Source organism: Podarcis tiliguerta (genome assembly GCF_965153285.1).
Source record: "Podarcis tiliguerta genome assembly, chromosome: 16".
NCBI lineage: Eukaryota > Metazoa > Chordata > Lepidosauria > Squamata > Lacertidae > Podarcis > Podarcis tiliguerta.
This window is the reverse complement of record NC_139549.1, coordinates 31,443,630-31,461,394: the sequence shown is the minus strand read 5'-3', so window position 1 is coordinate 31,461,394 and position 17,765 is coordinate 31,443,630. Positions and strand designations below refer to the sequence as shown.

General features: G+C 46.5%; 1 protein-coding gene across 34 annotated transcripts in view; it reads left to right on the top strand.

The window, feature by feature from the left end:
* ARVCF (ARVCF delta catenin family member) overlaps positions 1-17,765 on the top strand; it is a 595,583-nt gene that overhangs the window by 279,820 nt on the left and 297,998 nt on the right. For 2 of the 34 annotated variants that reach the window (XM_083418194.1, XM_083418207.1), the window contains exon 1: positions 8,393-8,924. The exons of 22 other annotated variants lie outside the window; for them this stretch is intronic. In XM_083418194.1, the coding sequence (XP_083274320.1) occupies positions 8,904-8,924 (21 nt within the window). In that variant the 5' untranslated portion in view covers positions 8,393-8,903. Of the gene's footprint in view, positions 1-8,152; positions 8,925-17,765 lie in introns of those variants that run through there. 10 more of the 34 variants (XM_083418208.1, XM_083418196.1, XM_083418210.1 and 7 more) reach the window with 9 other exon arrangements.

Here is a 17,765-nt window from a genome sequence, read left to right as displayed (position 1 = left end):
AAACTGACCTGGATCATAAGAAGAAGAAGAGTTTGGATTTGATATCCCGCCTTTCACTCCCTTTAAGGAGTCTCAAAGCGGCTAACATTCTCCTTTCCCTTCCTCCCCCACAACAAACACTCTGTGAGGTGAGTGGGGCTGAGAGACTTCAGACAAGTGTGACTGGCCCAAGGTCACCCAGCAGCTGCATGTGGAGCAGCAGGGAAGCGAACACGGTTCACCAGATTACGAGACTACCCCTCTTAACCACTACACCACGTAAGAAGAGAATTGCTAGGTGAGACCAGTGGCCCATCTAGTCCATGGGTAGGCAAACAAAGGCCCGGGGGCTGGATCCGGCCCAATCGCCTTCTAAATCCTGCCCACGGACAGCCCGGGAACCAGCGTGTTTTTACATGAGTAGAATATGTCCTTTTATTTAAAATGCACCTCTATGTTATTTGTGGGGCATAGGAATGTGTTCATTTTTTCTTCTTCAAAATATAGTCCGGCCCCGCACAAGGTCTGAGGGACAGTGGACCGGCCCCCTGCTGAAAAAGTTTGCTGACCCCTGTATCTAGTTCAGCCTTCTGTTCTCACAGTGGCCAACCCGATGCATCCGAAAAACCTGCCAGCAGAATCTGAGTGCAAGAGCAATCTTTCCACCTGTGATTCCCAGCATACTGCCTCCAACAGGGGAGGTCCATCTAGCTTAGCGTTGTCTATCTGTCCATGATTTTAGCCAAGCCTTACCTGAAGATACTGGGAGGTCTTTTGGCATGCCAAATGTGTTCCCCACCACTGAACATCCAGGGCCATTCGTGAGTTAAGCACGAGCCCCATGGTTGCCTGGTCTTCATTTCCCCCGTGACACTTCCTTGCTCCCCTTCCTTCTGTGAATTTCTTCCCATGCCTGTGTGAATTTATTCCCTTCGCCGTCTATTTTAAGATACCATTTGCGAATTTGTGTCTAGGTGGAAATGCCTCTTCCAGCTAAGCACCCATCATATTGCTAGAGCTTGAAAAGAATATCTGAGCAGCTGAGATTTGTTTTATTTTAAATGACTTAAAAGCACAGGGTCTTTTCTGCAAGATGTTTGTAGTTGCAAACAGACTATTGCGGGATGGAGAGGGGGAGAATTGACCCCCCCCCGGTCTTTATTATGCTGCTTAGTTTTATGGTGGTAGAACACAAAATAGTCCAGATGCAACCTCTGAGAGAGTTTTATTTGAAAGCGAGAAGTCGGGATGAATGGTCTGGAAATGCTTCCTTCCTCCCTGAGATGCTTGTCATTTGATTGATGCAACCAGCACGTGATTACTCCAAACAGTGGAAGCATTTTCTAGGAGAAGCTGAGGGTGGGGGGAGCATAGGAGAGGCTGGAAATGGGAGGAGGCAGAGAGAGAGAGAGAAGGATGAAAGAAGGGAGCTTTGCAGTGTGAAAATGCCTTCTCTAAAAATAAACAGCAATCTATGTGACCTGACTTCCGGATTTGGCTTTTTCTGTTGTTGAAGGCTGTGTATCTCTCTCCTGCTTGGCAAGGGAGAATGTGGGTCTTTTGGACCCCTTAGCTAGGCTCACACAAGAAGAAGAAGAAGAAGAAGAAGAAGAAGAAGAAGAAGAAGAAGAGGAGGAGTTTGGATTTGATATCCCGCCTTTCACTCCCTTTGTTGTTGTTGTTTAGTCGTTCAGTCGTGTCTGACTCTTCGTGACCCCATGGACCAGAGCACGCCAGGCACTCCTGTCTTCCACTACCACCCGCAGTTTGGTCAGATTCATGTTTGTAGCTTCGAGAATACTGTCTAACCATCTCGTCCTCTGTCGTCCCCTTCTCCTTGTGCCCTCCATCTTTCCCAGCATCAGGGTCTTTTCCAGTGAGTCTTCTCTTCTCATGAGGTGGCCAAAGTATTGGAGCCTCAGCTTCATGATCTGTCCTTCCAGTGAGCACTCAGGGCTGATTTCCTTAAGAATGGATGCGTTTGATCTTCTTGCAGTCCATGGGACTCTCAAGAGTCTCCTTCAGCACCATAATTCAAAAGCGTCAATTCTTCGGCGATCAGCCTTCTTTATGGTCCAGCTCTCACTTCCATACATCACTATTCACTCCCTTTAAGGAGTCTCAAAGCGGCTAACATTGTCCTTTCCCTTCCTCCCCCACAACAAACACTCTGTGAGGTGAGTGGGGCTGAGAGACTTCAGAGAAGTGTGACTAGCCCAAGGTCACCCAGCAAACCCGGTTCCCCAGATTACGAGTCCACCGCTCTTAACCACTATACCACACTGGCTCTCAGTGTGTCTTCAGAAATGTCTTTAGGATTCAGGACATTTGCACCCCACTCTTCCTCTGAGGAGCATGCGTGGGATTGTTCCATTTTCTCCCAGCACCGGCCCCCCATGAGGTAGATTAGACTGAGTCTGTGTGACTTTTGACCCAAGCCAGCCCATGAGTGATGTTGATGAGAGGAGGGAAATCTGAGTTGGAACTCACAAAATTCTGGCTTCCAGTTGGAGAAGGGGAGAACTTTGACTCAGTTCATGTTCAAAGGTAAACCTAATTCACACTTTTTCAAACATTCTAAGAACTGAAAGGGAGCCATCCTTTAAAATCCGCCCTTCTCTGAATTTTGCAATGCAGCTTTTCAGCCAAGTAATAGAGACACAAGTGGATATATTGGGCTACATCACATTCAACATTAGTGGAAAAACACATACAAAAAGAAATGGATTCTTTTCGGAAAAATTGCTTTGCAGAAATGAGCATATTGGGTGAAATTGCATACAAATATGTGTATTTAGGGACGCGGGCGGCACTGTGGGTTAAACCACAGAGCCTAGGACTTGCTGATCAGAAGGTCGGCGGTTCGAATTCCCACGACAGGGTGAGTTCCTGTTGCTCAGTGCCAGCTCCTGCCAACCTAGCAGTTTGAAAGCACGTCAAAGTGCAAGTAGATAAATAGGTACCACTCCAGCAGGAAGGTAAACGGTGTTTCTATGTGCTGCTCTGGTTCGCCAGAAGCAGCTTAGTCATGCTGGCCACATGACCCGGAAGCTGTATGCTGGCTCCCTCGGCCAATAAAGCGAGATGAGCGCTGCAACCCCAGAGTTGGGCACGACTGGACCTAATGATCAGGGGTCCCTTTACGTTTACCTATGTGTATATTTGGGGGAGGGGATCACAAATATTTTAGGGCCTTGTGAATTTTCACAAGGCCCTAAAAGCATTACAGACAGACGCAGAAATGGACAAGACTAAACGTAAGATGGGACATAATGAGAAGCTAAGGGAAACCCAAATGGTTCAGTTTGCCTGTCCTGAAAATGTACTGAAATATCCTGAAAATATTGCTTGCTTGCTTGTGGATGGCACTGTCTACATCATTTAGTGGTTGATTTAGCATTGGTGTGATTTGGCTTCATGGCTTTGGGGATGGCACTTAAGAAAGAATCATAGAATTGTAGAGTCATCTGAGGGTCATCTAGTCCAACCCTCTGAAATGCAAGGACCTCAACTAAAGCACCCATGACAGATGGCTGTCCAAGCTGTGCTTAAAAACCTTAAAGGAAGGAAAGTATATGGTCAGTAAAGAAATATAAGATACAGTGGTACCTCGGGTTACATACGCTTCAGATTACAGACGCTTCAGGTTACAGACTCCGCTAACCCAGAAATAGTACTTTGGGTTAAGAACTTTGCTTCAGGCTGAGAACAGAAATCGTGCTCCGGCGGCTTGGCAGTAGCAGGAGGCCCCATTAGCTAAAGTGGTACCTCAGGTTAAGAACAGTTTCAGGTTAAGAACGGACCTCCGGAATGAATTAAGTACTTAACCTGAGGTACCACTGTACAGTTATGTGATTTAATGAGTCGGTAGGAAAAAAACACCAAAAGGAAAAGGATGTGTGGTCTATAATTTCAAAGGATTCCATGGTCCATAGTAAAACTATTTTTTAATTTCAAAATAGAATTTAAAAAGCAACTTTGAACTGTACTAAATCCAGACATGTTCATAGACCTGTAGTCTGCTGTCACTCCTGAGCTGCTGTGTTTGTGTATAAAATAGAACTATTTTTTATATATGCCAAAGAAGTAATCTCCAGCATTTTTGCCCCTGCGCATTTCTAAGTTATGAAAGATTCCCCCCACCCAAAAAAAAAGAAAGGCCATCTGCCAAATCTTCAAATATCAATAATCCCGATTATTGAGATCACAAGTCTTCAAAAACCTTTTTTTTAAAAAAATCGTTATTTTATTAAAAGAGTTTCAGTTATGAAAATAAAGTGAGAAGGGAAAAAAAAGAAAGAGGAAAAAAGTACAAGGAATCAAGGTCTTCAAAAACTTGACAATTATGGGCCAGGCCACTGTCAAACTAATCACCCCACCCTTTCTTTCATTTTTTTCTTTCTGTACCTTCCTATTGTTATTAAAACTCAATAAAAATATTTAGGAAAAATGTACTTTAAAAGCTTTAATCCAGAATGATTAAATCTGAGGGCAGGGCCACCACATGAGGGCAGGAAGAGGCAACAGTCCTCATCTCTTGCCTCAGTTCTTTGGACTCCCTGCCTGAGAAAGTTAGTTTAGGCTCTATCTACTCTACATCTTCTGCTGGGAAGATGCAAATAACCCTCTTCTTTTCCTCCTTTAGCACAATGTGGACTTCCTTGTCATCCAAAGCTCCAACCGTCTCCTTAGCCAACTTCCTGCTTATAATGTATTTAAAGATTTTGTTTGTTCGTTTAAAGGTGAAAGGGTTATCTGAGCTGAAAAGAACCTGGAGCAGTGGTTCCCAATTAGCTAATTGCTGGCGACCCCCTATTTTTCAAAAGCCAAGCCATGGAATCCCTACTTTTGAAAATTTTCATAACTCTATTGTAGCTACGTACTTGTGCAAAGCATTTTTTGGGGGGAAGAAAATGTGGAGTAGCCCCTAATAAGCAAAGAATTTTAGGTATGCTAAAAAAAAGACCATAAAAGTTGTTACCACATATTGCTTGTCCCCAGACAGCAGGAAAAACTTGTCTCCATTGCTCTACTACAACTGGATAATAATAAAAAACTAATTGTGTCCCTAACTTGCAAGTGTTTCTATATGCAGAAGCTGTTTTCATATTCAAATGTGCTATTCCTTACTTGTAATCTGAGATGGTACATTTTAGCAAAATGTTGCAGCATATGTGTCAGGGAACTGCCATTGGAGCTGGAGGCAGAGAGAAGGCTCCAGAGGGATGGCGGAGAGGGTCCCAGCAGGGAGAGAGGCAGCCCATCCGCTGGGGAAGGAAATCAGCGTAACACCAGTGGAGAAGGGGGGCAGATGGGGGAATCGGAGAGGTGGCTCCAGGACTCCTCGCAGGAGACCAGCGGAGAGGGCACGGGTACTCCGCTCCCCACACCCACTTTGCGCAGAAGACTTCCGCGCAGGGCGAGTAGGAGGAGACTGGGCGTCAAACAGCTTTTATGCTGGAAGAGGTTCAAGAAACGCCCACTGACGGATTCTGCCAGCGACTGAGGCAGCCACAAAACTTGAGGCTGTCCAGACAGAAAGGGTTCAACCAGGTAACCTAGTCAGGAGTGGCGACAACTTACGCACGAGCAACCCATAGAACCATTACAATATGGTTCTGCTAGCTGACGGATCTCGCACCTTCCAAGACATAGGTGAAGCTTGGTCAGGGCTTGATAAAGTATTGGTGAAGACTGAGTAGAAAACAGCTGGAATTTTGTAATGTTTGTAATAGCAGCAGCAGCAGCAACAACAACAACAAATTTAGCCCTCCTGTGTCCGTATCATCCCTGGTTTAAAGAGATTAATGAGTTAAATACAGTACTTTTTTTGGAGTGAGTTTTTTTATTCTTGCTGATTACCCAGTAGGAACAACCAGCTTTTTAATTTATTAAGATTCTGCTGTCCATCTGTTTTGAAATGCTAAAATGATTGTAAAATTATTGAAATGGATAAAACTGAAAATCATAAATCAGAATAAAAAGTAGAGAGCAAGAGGTAAGGATCCCTTACATTTTTTAAAAAAATGATAAGCATGTGAACCTGCCCCATGGAGCAAGTTGTTTGCACTCCGCTCCACCCCCTCCAACTGCAAGAGCCCTAAGGAACTGACAGAGGTTATTGCCCAATCCCAGCTCACTTGCCATCCAGCAACTCTTTCGTAGGTTTTCCCCTGACAGCAAGAAGGCGCTGGTCGCGAGCAGAGGCTGGATGATCCATGGAAGGCTTTCACTGTGCAATTAACAAGTGAGTCTCTGGCAGGGGGTGGTGCTGTGGACCCCCAGGACCCCAAATTAGGAATCACTGATCTAGAGTATGAAGGAGAGTCCCCACCCCCATCGTTCTGCCCGGACACTGAGGTCCAGCTCCAAGGGCCTTCTGGCGGTTCCCTCACTGCAAGAAGCCAAGTTACAGGGAACCAGGCAGAGGGCCTTCTCGGTAGTGGCACCCGCCCTGTGGAATGCCCTCCCACCAGATGTCAAAGAGAACAACAACTACCAGACTTTTAGATGACATCTGAAGGCAGCCCTGTTTAGGGAAGCTTTTAATGTTTAATAGGTTATTGTATTTTAGTGTTTTGTTAGAAGCCGCCCCGAGTGGCTGGGGAAACCCAGCCAGATGGGCGGGGTATAAATAATAAATTATTATATTTTTTAATTGAGTCTTCATAATGCAATCCTGATTTCAGGACTATTTGAACCTGATTTTTTTGGGATAGCTATCCTGCTTCATTTCCAATTGCGTTGGTTGGCATTGATTCATGGCAGGGCCTCCTCAGTGGTGGTTCCCCATTTGCGGAATACCCTCCCTGGTGCGGTGCATCTGTCTCCCTCATTATTGACTGTCAGGAGGGATTTGAAAATGTTTCACTTTAGCCAGGCATTTGGTGGCTGACAGATACTATTCCCAGCAACCCTGGAATCATTGGCTGAGAGAACGTGACTATTTTTAGACGATATTGTTGTATGTCCTTGGCTCCTTTGAGTGAAAGAGTGATAAATAAATTGGATAAATAAATAAATGTTGTGCAGGAGCACCCTTCAAGGTGGCAATAACACCAAGGAAGCATCATAAAGTGGAATGATTTGTGGAAGGGACTATAAAAATTTAGTGTTGTGACCCTATTGGTGCACTCCTAGATTTCTCTCTCTCCCTTTTTTTATCTGTTATTGTCTGCTTGCATTTCTTTAGAAGCCAAATGTTCATCGACACTTCCATCTCGGACACCCTATTGCACAGGTTTTCACTATGAATTAGGAGACTCCTGAGGGTTGCCAAACAAATCTGAGCAAAAATATTATACAGTGGTACCTCGGTTCCCGAATGCCTGTGTTGTCGAACGTTTCAGTTCTCGAACTTCCGCCAAAAACCCGGAAGTAAACGCTTCTGTTTTTGAACATTTTTCGGAACTCGAACGTGCGACACGGCTTCCGCTGAGTGCAAGAAGCTCTTGCAACCAATGGGAAGCCACGCCTTGGTTTTCGAATGTTTCAGAAGCCGAACAGTCTTCCGGAATGGATTACGTTCGAGAACCGAAGTACCACTGTAACCTCATCCAGAAGAGGCTGGCCAGCAGATCCACCCTCTGGCACTCATATCCTCTTTGACTGTGATGAGATTTTGTTTTATTTTGTTTACAGGGAGGGCATTTCCGTGTTTCAGGGGCGAGAGTGCATGCACTGCATGTGTGACATCGCATGATGTCACTGCACACACGCCGCATGTATTTCCCTGAAATACGTGCTACAAGACAGTGAGAGATGCCCTTCAGGGGTGACTTCGTAGGTGTAAAGGTAAAGGTACCCCTGCCCGTACGGGCCAGTCTTGACAGACTCTAGGGTTGTGCGCCCATCTCACTCAAGAGGCCGGGGGCTAGTGCTGTCCGAAGACACTTCCGGGTCACGTGGCCAGCGTGACATCGCTGCTCTGGTGAGCCAGAGCCGCACACGGAAATGCCGTTTACCTTCCCGCTAGTAAGCGGTCCCTATTTATCTACTTGCACCCAGGGGTGCTTTCGAACTGCTAGGTTGGCAGGCGCTGGGACCGAACAGCGGGAGCGCACACCGCCGCGGGGATTCGAACCGCCGACCTCAGGTACAAAAATTAACATTCCCGGAGAAGCTTTTGGTGTTGTTTGGAAGTCTCCGAAAGAGGATAAACGCACCAGAAGAGGTCGCAGAGGAGGCAGGTGTGCGACACCTGTTGCTGGCGTTGCACCCGGTGCTTCCCCTTGCCTTTCAAACCGGCATGTTCTCAACTCCTTTCGAAAGAGAGTGAAATTTGCTTGCCTGGCTTGGGTCGACGCTGTCAGTGGGGTCTGCTGTGTGGGCCGACCGTGCCTCTCTGGAGTGGCTGGCTGGCTGGCTGGCTGGGTGTGGCCAGAGGCTGCTGTAGTGGAGCTTCCAGCTGTGACTGTCAGTTTCCGCCCCCTGAAGCGGACGGGGAGAGTTTGCACAAGCCACAGCTTTGCTGTGAAGACCGGCACTCTCCAGGAGCAACAGCACAGGAAGGACATCAGTTTGGGGCTTTTCGCCGCCCTCCGCTGCTCCCCCTCCTCCCCCAGGAATGGAGAAAGGCGGGAGGGAGTGAAATCAAAAGCATGTGAAGAAGACCTTCCCCCTCCTTCCTTTCATTCAGAGCCGGTTTGATTGGGGGGCCGGCCGTTTTCCTCCTTTCCGGATTGGTTCTGCTTCCCGTCTGGATCGATTTGAGGGGCTCTCCAAATACTAGAGAAGGAGGGAGAGGAAAGGAGACCATTGCCTGCCAGATTGTCAAGGCAGGAAGGACGGATCTCTTCCCTAAAACACCTCGCCTGCAAACCGGATTGATTTGGGACTTCATGTGTTTTCCCCCGATTATAAATATCTATTTTTTCAAAATATTTTTTGCCCGGTGGGAACTACAAAACTGATTCCTTGCATAAATGCCTGCAGAACTCAGACAGGTTAGTAGATTCACTTGACACCCGCTTGTCTTCTCTGCCTGCCTTTTCAGGTTTCTTGGGTGTGTGTGTGGAGAAGGTGTTTGATGTTGATGGCGCCTAATTTTATGTGTGTGCATGTAGTGTTTTCCTGTGTGTGAGAGGGAGAGAGCTGGAGAAAGGGCGAGCTGTTTTTCTTCTTCTCCAGAGAGAGAGAGAGAGACTGAAGCAAAGAAAGCAGTTTTAAGTCTCCTCACCTAAACCAGCTTTTCGGAGAGAGGGAGAGAGATTTTGCTTTTTGTCTTCTGCTGTGCTAAGAGTCGAGGGAGACACCGGCTATTGTTTCCTTTGACCTTCCAGCTCCAGCTCAGTAAATCCAGGGAAACTCTTTTGAGACCTGAAAAGCTGGGAATGAGGATCTGCCCTGCCAAGTTGGGGAGGGTGAGGAGAGGTCTGTTGGTCCTGCTGTTGCTGCTCTGGCTTTTGCTAGGATGTGTAGAAAAGGGAAAATGTTGGAGGGGATGCAAGCAAAAGTTTTAGGCCAGGGGAGACCCCCTGCTCCTCCTTTGAGGAGGGGACGACCCTGTTCAATATCATGAAACACTAGGGGCTATGGAGGTGCTGAAATACATTTCTGCCTTAACCTCGTAGTGAATTTATGCAGGTCCTGTTAAGAATAAATAAACGGGGAATTCTGCTTTTCTGCAATGAATGTTTGCTCACTTACCTTTGCAGATGGAAGAAACTCTGATGGAAAAGAACAGAATCTAGTCAGCTGTGAAATGTGAAACCCCTGTGTTTTTTCTTCTGTTTTTAAACCAGGCTGTGTGGCTTTCAATCTTTGCACCCTGAAAAGGGTAAATTCCAGTGCGGCAGGGGTAGTAAAAGTTACTTGCTGGTGCTTTGAGTTGTGCATGCATCTTTTAATTGGATGGTGGCAGGGAGAGAATTGCCTGCCCTGCTTTGATCTTTTAAGGGCTCGCTGTATACCTTGGCAGCGAAAAGTTGAGCAAGGCTTTGAGACCCGGGTCGCATCGATCCGGTTTAAGAGACGGCGTTCCTTGAGTGTGGTTTCTGCTCCTTGAATTGGTTGGGCCCCTCCATAAACTGGGTCACGGGTGAGCTAAGATGTTAGGCATGGACCCTGATGCATGAAGGTCTTGTATCGGGGGCCAAAGGATTGATTGGGTGACCTTCAGCTCCGTTGCAAAGCTTGTCGTTCATCTGTTAGGAATGCAGCCCTGTCTGCCACAATGCATGGTCTGTCTTTTGCGGGAATGATGAGTTGGGGGTCCTGCTAGTGGGTTAGTAGAGTGCTTAAGTGGCGGCTTTGACCCTGACATCATATATGCATTCTTCTCCTCGCTAAGTGCTTTCTCGTGTTTGCATTCCTTGAGGAGTGTGTGTAACACCTGTGGATGGTGTAAGAAGTGAAAGTCTTTCTTATTGCCTATTGTGCCGCCGGACCCAAAACTATTGCAGCTGTCTCCTTGCATGCAGTCAGCTGCTGATGTACACAAAATTAGGAACAGAAATCTGTCTCTTTGAATATTTTCTACTGGGAAGGGAGAGGAAAAAAAGGGGAGACCCCAGATACATGCAATAATCTTAGAGGTATGGAGGAGAATGTTAACAAGGATTGCCAGGAGTAATGTTAACATTCTAAGGGGGGAGTCATTGACAAAGGAAGGTGCGTGTATTCTGGAGAACGATTGTTGTCTTAACAGTGTCGGAAATAAATTTTCCCATGCCACCCTTAATTTTTCAGGCTCAGGCAGAGAGAGAGAGATAAGTGTTATGGTTTCGGTTTTCAATGGACTCTCAGGCATTTAGGAGAAGACAGATGTCTGTTTTGCTTCCTGTGCTCTTCTTGGGGGTGGGGGGTGGGGGGGGGGCGATGGCACACGGGACTGGATTAATTGAGGCTTTTTTTCTAAAGTCTGAATTCCTCATGTGTCCGTGGACTGTCGATGAGTGCAAGAGGGGCCTTCCTTATAAGGACAATGGTGGCTCCTCAACTCGATGCTGTCAAAGGAATTTATTTTACCGACAGCAGAAGTTTCACAGACTGGGGGGGGGGAGGGGAGGGAGAACGCTTGTAAATCTCCCCCCTTCCTCCAATCACCTCACAATGGCTGATAGCATAAAATTGGTAGAGAAGAAGGGACCCCTTGAAACATTAGCCATTTCGGTTGCACACCTCAAAACGTGAAGCCTGAAGGCCAAAATGGATATGGAGTGGGAGATTTTTGATTGGTTCTCCTGGAGGGAGTGTTTAACCCTTTCTTTTTGCACCATTTCCCTGATTTAAATCGCACCCCCTCCTCTTCCCGAATCTGCTTTTAGCCTCGCCGAGGGTAATAGACAGAAGACAATAACAGAAGCATCAAGCAGGTCTGTGATGGGCACCATGCAGTCCTCAGCCTAATTTCATGGGGTGGGGGCAGGTTAAGAAGGGAAAGAACAGGGTTGAAATGGGGTGGTCGAAAGAGGGAGAGGAAAAAAGTCCCTGCCCATTCTGGGATCTGGTCCCATCTGCTGCTGGTTCTGCTCCTGCCAACCTCTTAGTGAATGTCCCCCCCCCCCCCCATGGCTTAAGGGTTCCTCAACCTTTGGGGTAGGTGGTTTCACTTTTGTTCAGGAAAAATCGTACGAGAAGGCAGAACTATCTCTGGTGTCACTGCCCTAATCAAAACTGAAAACTCCCCCTACAACTACTTTTCAAAGTAAGTAAATAAATAGAAAGGAGATCTAATCATGGACCTCCTGTGGTCATGCCTGTTAGGACTTCCAGGTTCTGAATGTTTAATTTGTTTCCATTTATTTATTAAAGACCTTCACATCCTGGTTTTCATATGCCGTATTTTTCGCTCCATAAGACGCACCTGACCATAAGACGCACCTAGTTTTTAGAGGTGGAAAACCAGGAAAAAAAATTCTGAATGAAACAGTGGATGTATGATTTTTGTGGTTTATGCTGTGGCCACAGACATGTAATTTGATGGTGAGCTTGGAGTAGCCCAATGCAAAAATCCTGAGAATCCATGTGGATCTGTGCTTTGTAACCACGTTTTTGCACCATTGCGGCCCCACGAAACAGTGGATGTGTGGGTTTTTTTGGTGCAGGCTGTAGCCATGGAAATGCTTTGTGATCTGATGGTAAATTTGGGGTGACCCAATGCAAAAATCCTGAGGATCCATGTGGATCCGTGCTTTGTAACCACATCTTTGCGCCATTGCGGCCCCACGCAACAGTGGATGTGTGATTATATAAAAAATCAAAGCACTACAAACTTCACTGTATTTTTTTTTATTGCATTTTTTACCCTGCTTTTCTTCCACCATGGAATGCAAGGCAGTCTACGCATCCTTTCATGCAGGCACTGACCAGACCTGTTTGCCTTCAGCAAGAGCTTCCTACCCAAAGTTCATTCAGACTCTGCTGTAGGACCAACCCAAGCATTTAGTTGCCGTTCAGTTGAAAATCCCATGAGCAGGGATGGGGAACTAGTGGCCTAGATGCAGGTGGACTGCAACTCCCATCGGTCCCTGGCCATTGACCTCACAAACAAAATCTGCCCTTCTTCCCTTATGGGGTATCCAAGAGCCTGTATAGAGTTCCCTTTTGGTAGGAGAAAATAACAGAGGCCAACCAGAGAATATTGAGAAGCAAAGCAGCTAGTAAGCCTGATCTTTATTCAAGCTGTTGCAACAGGGTGCTCCCCTCACACGCAGGAAAGGAGGAGGACCCAGAACAAAGGTGTGACGGCCCTTATATAAACATTTTAAATTCCCTGCCCTGGAGCTCAAGACCACTCCTCCATACATCATACATACATCACAGAAGAGGTGTAACCCAAGACGACCCCCCACAAACTCATACCTACATCACAGAAAAGGTGGTCTACAACAGAAATTTGAATGTTGTTGTTTTTCCTGTCTGCCAGGTTATCTGATAATGCCTTATCTGATTCTGCCCATTCCTTTGAAATGGTGATTACCCAATTCCTGTAACAAGGAAGGGTTTTTCACCTCCTCCCTCCTTGCAGAGAAACATTTGGTGAGGCTGGGAGTCAAAATGGTTTCAGGTCAGTCTTCTTGTGCTGATCTATGTACGTGCTTGATTGGTACATTTATGAACATTTATTATATATATAAGACCTTAAATTTTATTGTTACACGTGGCTCCTCAATGGCACTGATTTTGTGCCTCATGAAAGTTTGCTGAGTTACTACCAGCCACCAGGTCACCATCAATGAGTCACCACAAAGGTCCTTCCTCCATCTGCCTCTCACCCAACCTCCCAAATAGAACTTGAAAATCCAGTACGTTGCCATGGGAGAAGGTTTCTTCAGATTCTGAGCTCCGCAAACACTTAAACTGTTATCCTTGAAGAGCTCTTCATTTCCCCCATGCCACATCACTTCTCGCCTTGACGCAGCTGCTTTCAGGTGGATTCACAGCAGCAGGGCTTTTGCAACTCAGCCACTGTGGCTGTTCAACCTGGACTTGTCATCCTATTTTGGCTGATAGCAGCAACGCTCACAAAGCTCCTTTTGTGAGGACAGAACAACAGTCTTTTTGCTGGAGCCTGAAAATGCGGGCCAGCAGAACATGGAGGTGAGGTTGTGTGCGCATGTGTTTTAGGAGTCCAAACTTCAAATGAAGGAGAGCAGAACCAGGTTTCGCTACGGTTGTAATGAAACCCCACACCTTAGCAGCTTGTACGCTTCTCACCAAATCATGCCTGGCTTGCGGGGTTGAAGCTCTTGTTCCAGAAGAATAAAGGCAGCCCTATAGAGTTCGCATGCAATTAGTGGTGGGTGTCTGTTCTTCCCTAAAAGGGTAAGGAAAGGTGCACCCACCTGGCTAATCTGTTTATTTGCAAGCATACCTGGATCAAAGGAAACGTTCTGTTTGCTTTTCATGGCCTTTTGTGTAAGCTGGTCTTTACAGTGGGTGCTGTAACTCAATACCCTGGGAAGTACATATTAAAGTCAGGTGATTCCTCAGGGCTTCATTCATGCACACCTCCTTTAAAACATATAGTATCACAGCTTTTTTATTGAGCTGCTTCACTGGACTCACTATTCAGGGAGGGCTGACTCATTCGGGAAAATAAAGGTAAAGGTAAAGGGACCCTGACCATTAGGTCCAGTTGTGACCGACTCTGGGGTTGCGGCGCTCATCTCGCTTTATTGGCCGAGGGAGCCGGCGTACAGCTTCCGGGTCATGTGGCCAGCATGACTAAGCCGCTTCTGGCAAACCAGAGCAGCGCACGGAAACGCCGTTTACCTTCCCGCCGGAGCGGTACCTATTTATCTACTTGCACTTTGACGTGCTTTCGAACTGCTTGGTTGGCAGGAGCAGGGACCGAGCAACGGGAGCTCACCCCGTCGCGGGGATTCGAACCGCCGACCTTCTGATCATCAAGTCCTAGGCTCTGTGGTTTAACCCACAGCGCCACCTGCGTCCTTGTTAGGGCAAGTGGGGAACTGCTATTCTACCTTACCTGCCTGACTTCATATTCAAAATCCAGGAGGTGGCCCTGACTGTCAGCCCCCTCAGTGTTGCCCTATTAAAATTAGGGTTGGCTCTGCCTGTCACTGGCTGTGGCACCTCCTGCTATTGGTTTCCCTGCTTTCTGCCCTACCAGTCCCAAGGGGACTCTGCAGCCGCTGATTCTATCCCATGTCAGGTTTGTAATACAAGTTGCGCAACAGTCTGGTTTTTACCAAGTTTGTAAAGTACACCCATGCAATTGATGTCTCAGAAAGCAAAGAAGGTCTTTATGGCAGAAAAGCAGAATTCTTTGATGACCGTATCAACATTCAGGAAGCTGAATGTTGGAAGATTTGGGACCGAGAAAAGGAAGGACTTCTTCTCGTGGCATGTGCTTAAACTTATGGGATTTTCTCTCGGAAGAAGTAGTGGCGGCCACCAACTTGGGATGGCTTTCAAAGAGGATTAGACAAGCTTATGGAGGAAAAGGCTAACAGCTCCGACGGCTGGATTCAACTTCACTGTCCTAGGCAGTATGTGTCTGGGTACCAGTTACTCAGAATCACAAGTGGACAGGTTGTTTTTGCTCTGTGGAACGCCCTCCCACCAGATGTCAAAGAGAAGAATAACTACCAGAATTTTAGAAGACACCTGAAGGCAGCCCTCTTTAGGGAAGCTTTTAATGTTTAACAGACTACTGTATTTTAATACTTTGTTGGAAGCTGCCTAGAGTGGCTGGGGAAGCCCAGCTAGATGGGCGAGGTATAAATATATTATTATTATTATTATTATTATTATTATTATTATTATTATTATTACAGGTTTCCCATAGGTGTTAGGGTGACATGATGCTGAACTAGGTGGGCCTTTGGCTTGATCTAGCAGGGCTCTCAGACATTGGCCATGTACAGTGGTACCTCAGGTTACATACGCTTCAGGTTACAGCCCCCACTAACCCAGAAATAGTGCTTCAGGTTAAGAACTTTGCTTCAGGATGAGAACAGAAATTGTGCTCCGGCGGTGCAGTGGCAGCGGGAGGCCCCATTAGCTAAAGTGGTGCTTCAAGTTAAGAACAGTTTCAGGTTAAGAACGGACCTCTGGAACGAATTAAGTACTTAACCCGAGGTACCACTGTATATAAAATACATATTAGGTGTAATGGTTCTAGGGGTTGCTCGTGCGTAAGTTGCCGCCACTCCTGGCTAGGTTACCTGGTTGAACCCTTTCTGTCTGGACAGCCTCAAGTTTCGTGGCTGCCTCAGTCGCTGGCAGAATCCGTCAGTGGGCGTTTCTTGAACCTCTTCCAGCATAGAAGCTGTTTGACGCCCAGTCTTCTCCTACTCTCCCTGCGTGGAAGTCTTCTGCGCAGGGAGGGTGTGAGCAGCGGAGGACCCGTACTCTCTCTGCTGGTCTCCGGCGAAGAGTCCTGGAGCCACCTCTCCGATTCCCCCATCTGCCCCCCTTCTCCACTGGTGTTACGCTGATTTCCTTCCCCAGCGGATGGGCTGCCTCTCTCCCTACTGGGACCCTCTCCGGCATCCCTCTGGAGCCTTCTCTCCGCCTCCAGCTCCGATGGCAGTTCCCTGACATTAGGGTTTTGAATCAATAGTCAAATAGTGGATCTTATTCTAATTGCCCCAGTTAAAAACCTTGCAACCTTTGCTGTCACCTGCTCATCCTGATCTGCCAAGAGAAAGGACATTGTCCTTCTTAGCCTTCTCCCGAAGATGTCCTGCAAGGCAGTTGGTACAGATTTTCCCACAGGGTTTACTCCTTAGCCTTTTCTTCTCTTGCAATATCCCACATGCAAGCGGATGTTTGGAACCAGAGTTTTCCTTCTCCTAGGTGGCCTACCTTCTCAAGTTGAAGAGTCCCATCTGCCCCCTCTACAGCACATGCAGAAACCACCTACTTGACCATTGGACCCACTATTGGTCTTGTCCACTCAGTCCACCAGATCCTGTCTTTGCATGCAGAGGAACCAATTCGCCTTGGCTTATTAGAGAGAACCAAACCTTGACCCCTGGTTTGGATGTAGCACTGAGCTTGTTTGTTTGCCTGTTTGCAAAAAGCGAGGAGCAGAGGAGATTTCAGGCTGTGTGCACCAGCAGGAGGCCTGTGCACAGTGTGGTTCGTCCAGCCAAAGATTCTTGGCTCGCTGTTATGTGCGAACGTAGTTAATCAAACGGATTGACAACAGATTCAGGAGGAACAAAAGACAGCCTGCTTTCACACAACGTGGAATTATTTTACAGAATTTGCTATTGCAAGATTGATGAGGCTGTGAAGGGAGATTAGAAATTTTTTTGGAAGATAAATCTAATCAAAGGCCAAAACAACAGAATGGAACCTCTTGGGTTCAGAGGTATATAATTCTGAAGACCAGCTGCTGGTTGGGGTGGGAATAGGAGCCTCCATTCCTTGATGTGGGGAGGGGGGGCTTTTCCCACTGTGCGAAACAGGAAGCTGAGCTGAATGGACCTTCGTTTTGATACAGCAGTGCTCTCCTAGCACCAGTGAATCTATTAGATACTACAAGGTAAGGGATGCCATGGTAGCTGTCTAGCAAAACAACAACAACCAAACCTATGGTCACGTAAAGTATACTCCATAAACACACGAGATAAATAAGGTATACTATTCACAGTATCAAATTGTGAATTTCAACAGAAGTAACTCATAAAGTTCAACAAACAAACAAAGCAAAAGACCCAGTGGATCAGATCATTCTTTAGTCAGTTCATGCATAAGGTCCATCCGTGTAATGGTGTCTATTCCATCTGTCTGTTCGTAAAGTCCAAAAAATCCACATGAAAGGTTGTTACAGTTCCACAAAATCCTTTCACAGAGTATAAGACAAGGATTTCCAGAATATTGGACTTGTTTCGCCATCCTGGGCTTCATCAGTACTTAAAGCTCATATGTGATATTACAGGACAGTGGATCTTATGGCATAATAGTAGCTGCAGTAGCAGTCTACACGCACATTCACACACCTCTGCCCTCCATCCCGACGAGAGTCCACTTCTTCAGATGCACTAAGGGCGCCCTTAGTTGGTGAAAACATACACATGATGGAGAGTAGATAGACCAGAGATTAGTTAGATTATCAGTGTTTCTCAGGCTTGAGTCCCCCATCTCTTGTTGGACTACAACTCCCATCATTCCTAGCTAGCAGGCCAGTGATCAGGGATGATGGGAGTTGTAGTCCAACAACGGCCAGGGACCCATGTTTGAGAAACACTGGATTAGATACATGTGTACAAAAATGCATATACTGGGCTAAAGTGTGCTTAAAATAATAATAAAATAACAACAACAACAACAACAACAACAACAATAATAATAATTTATTTATTTAT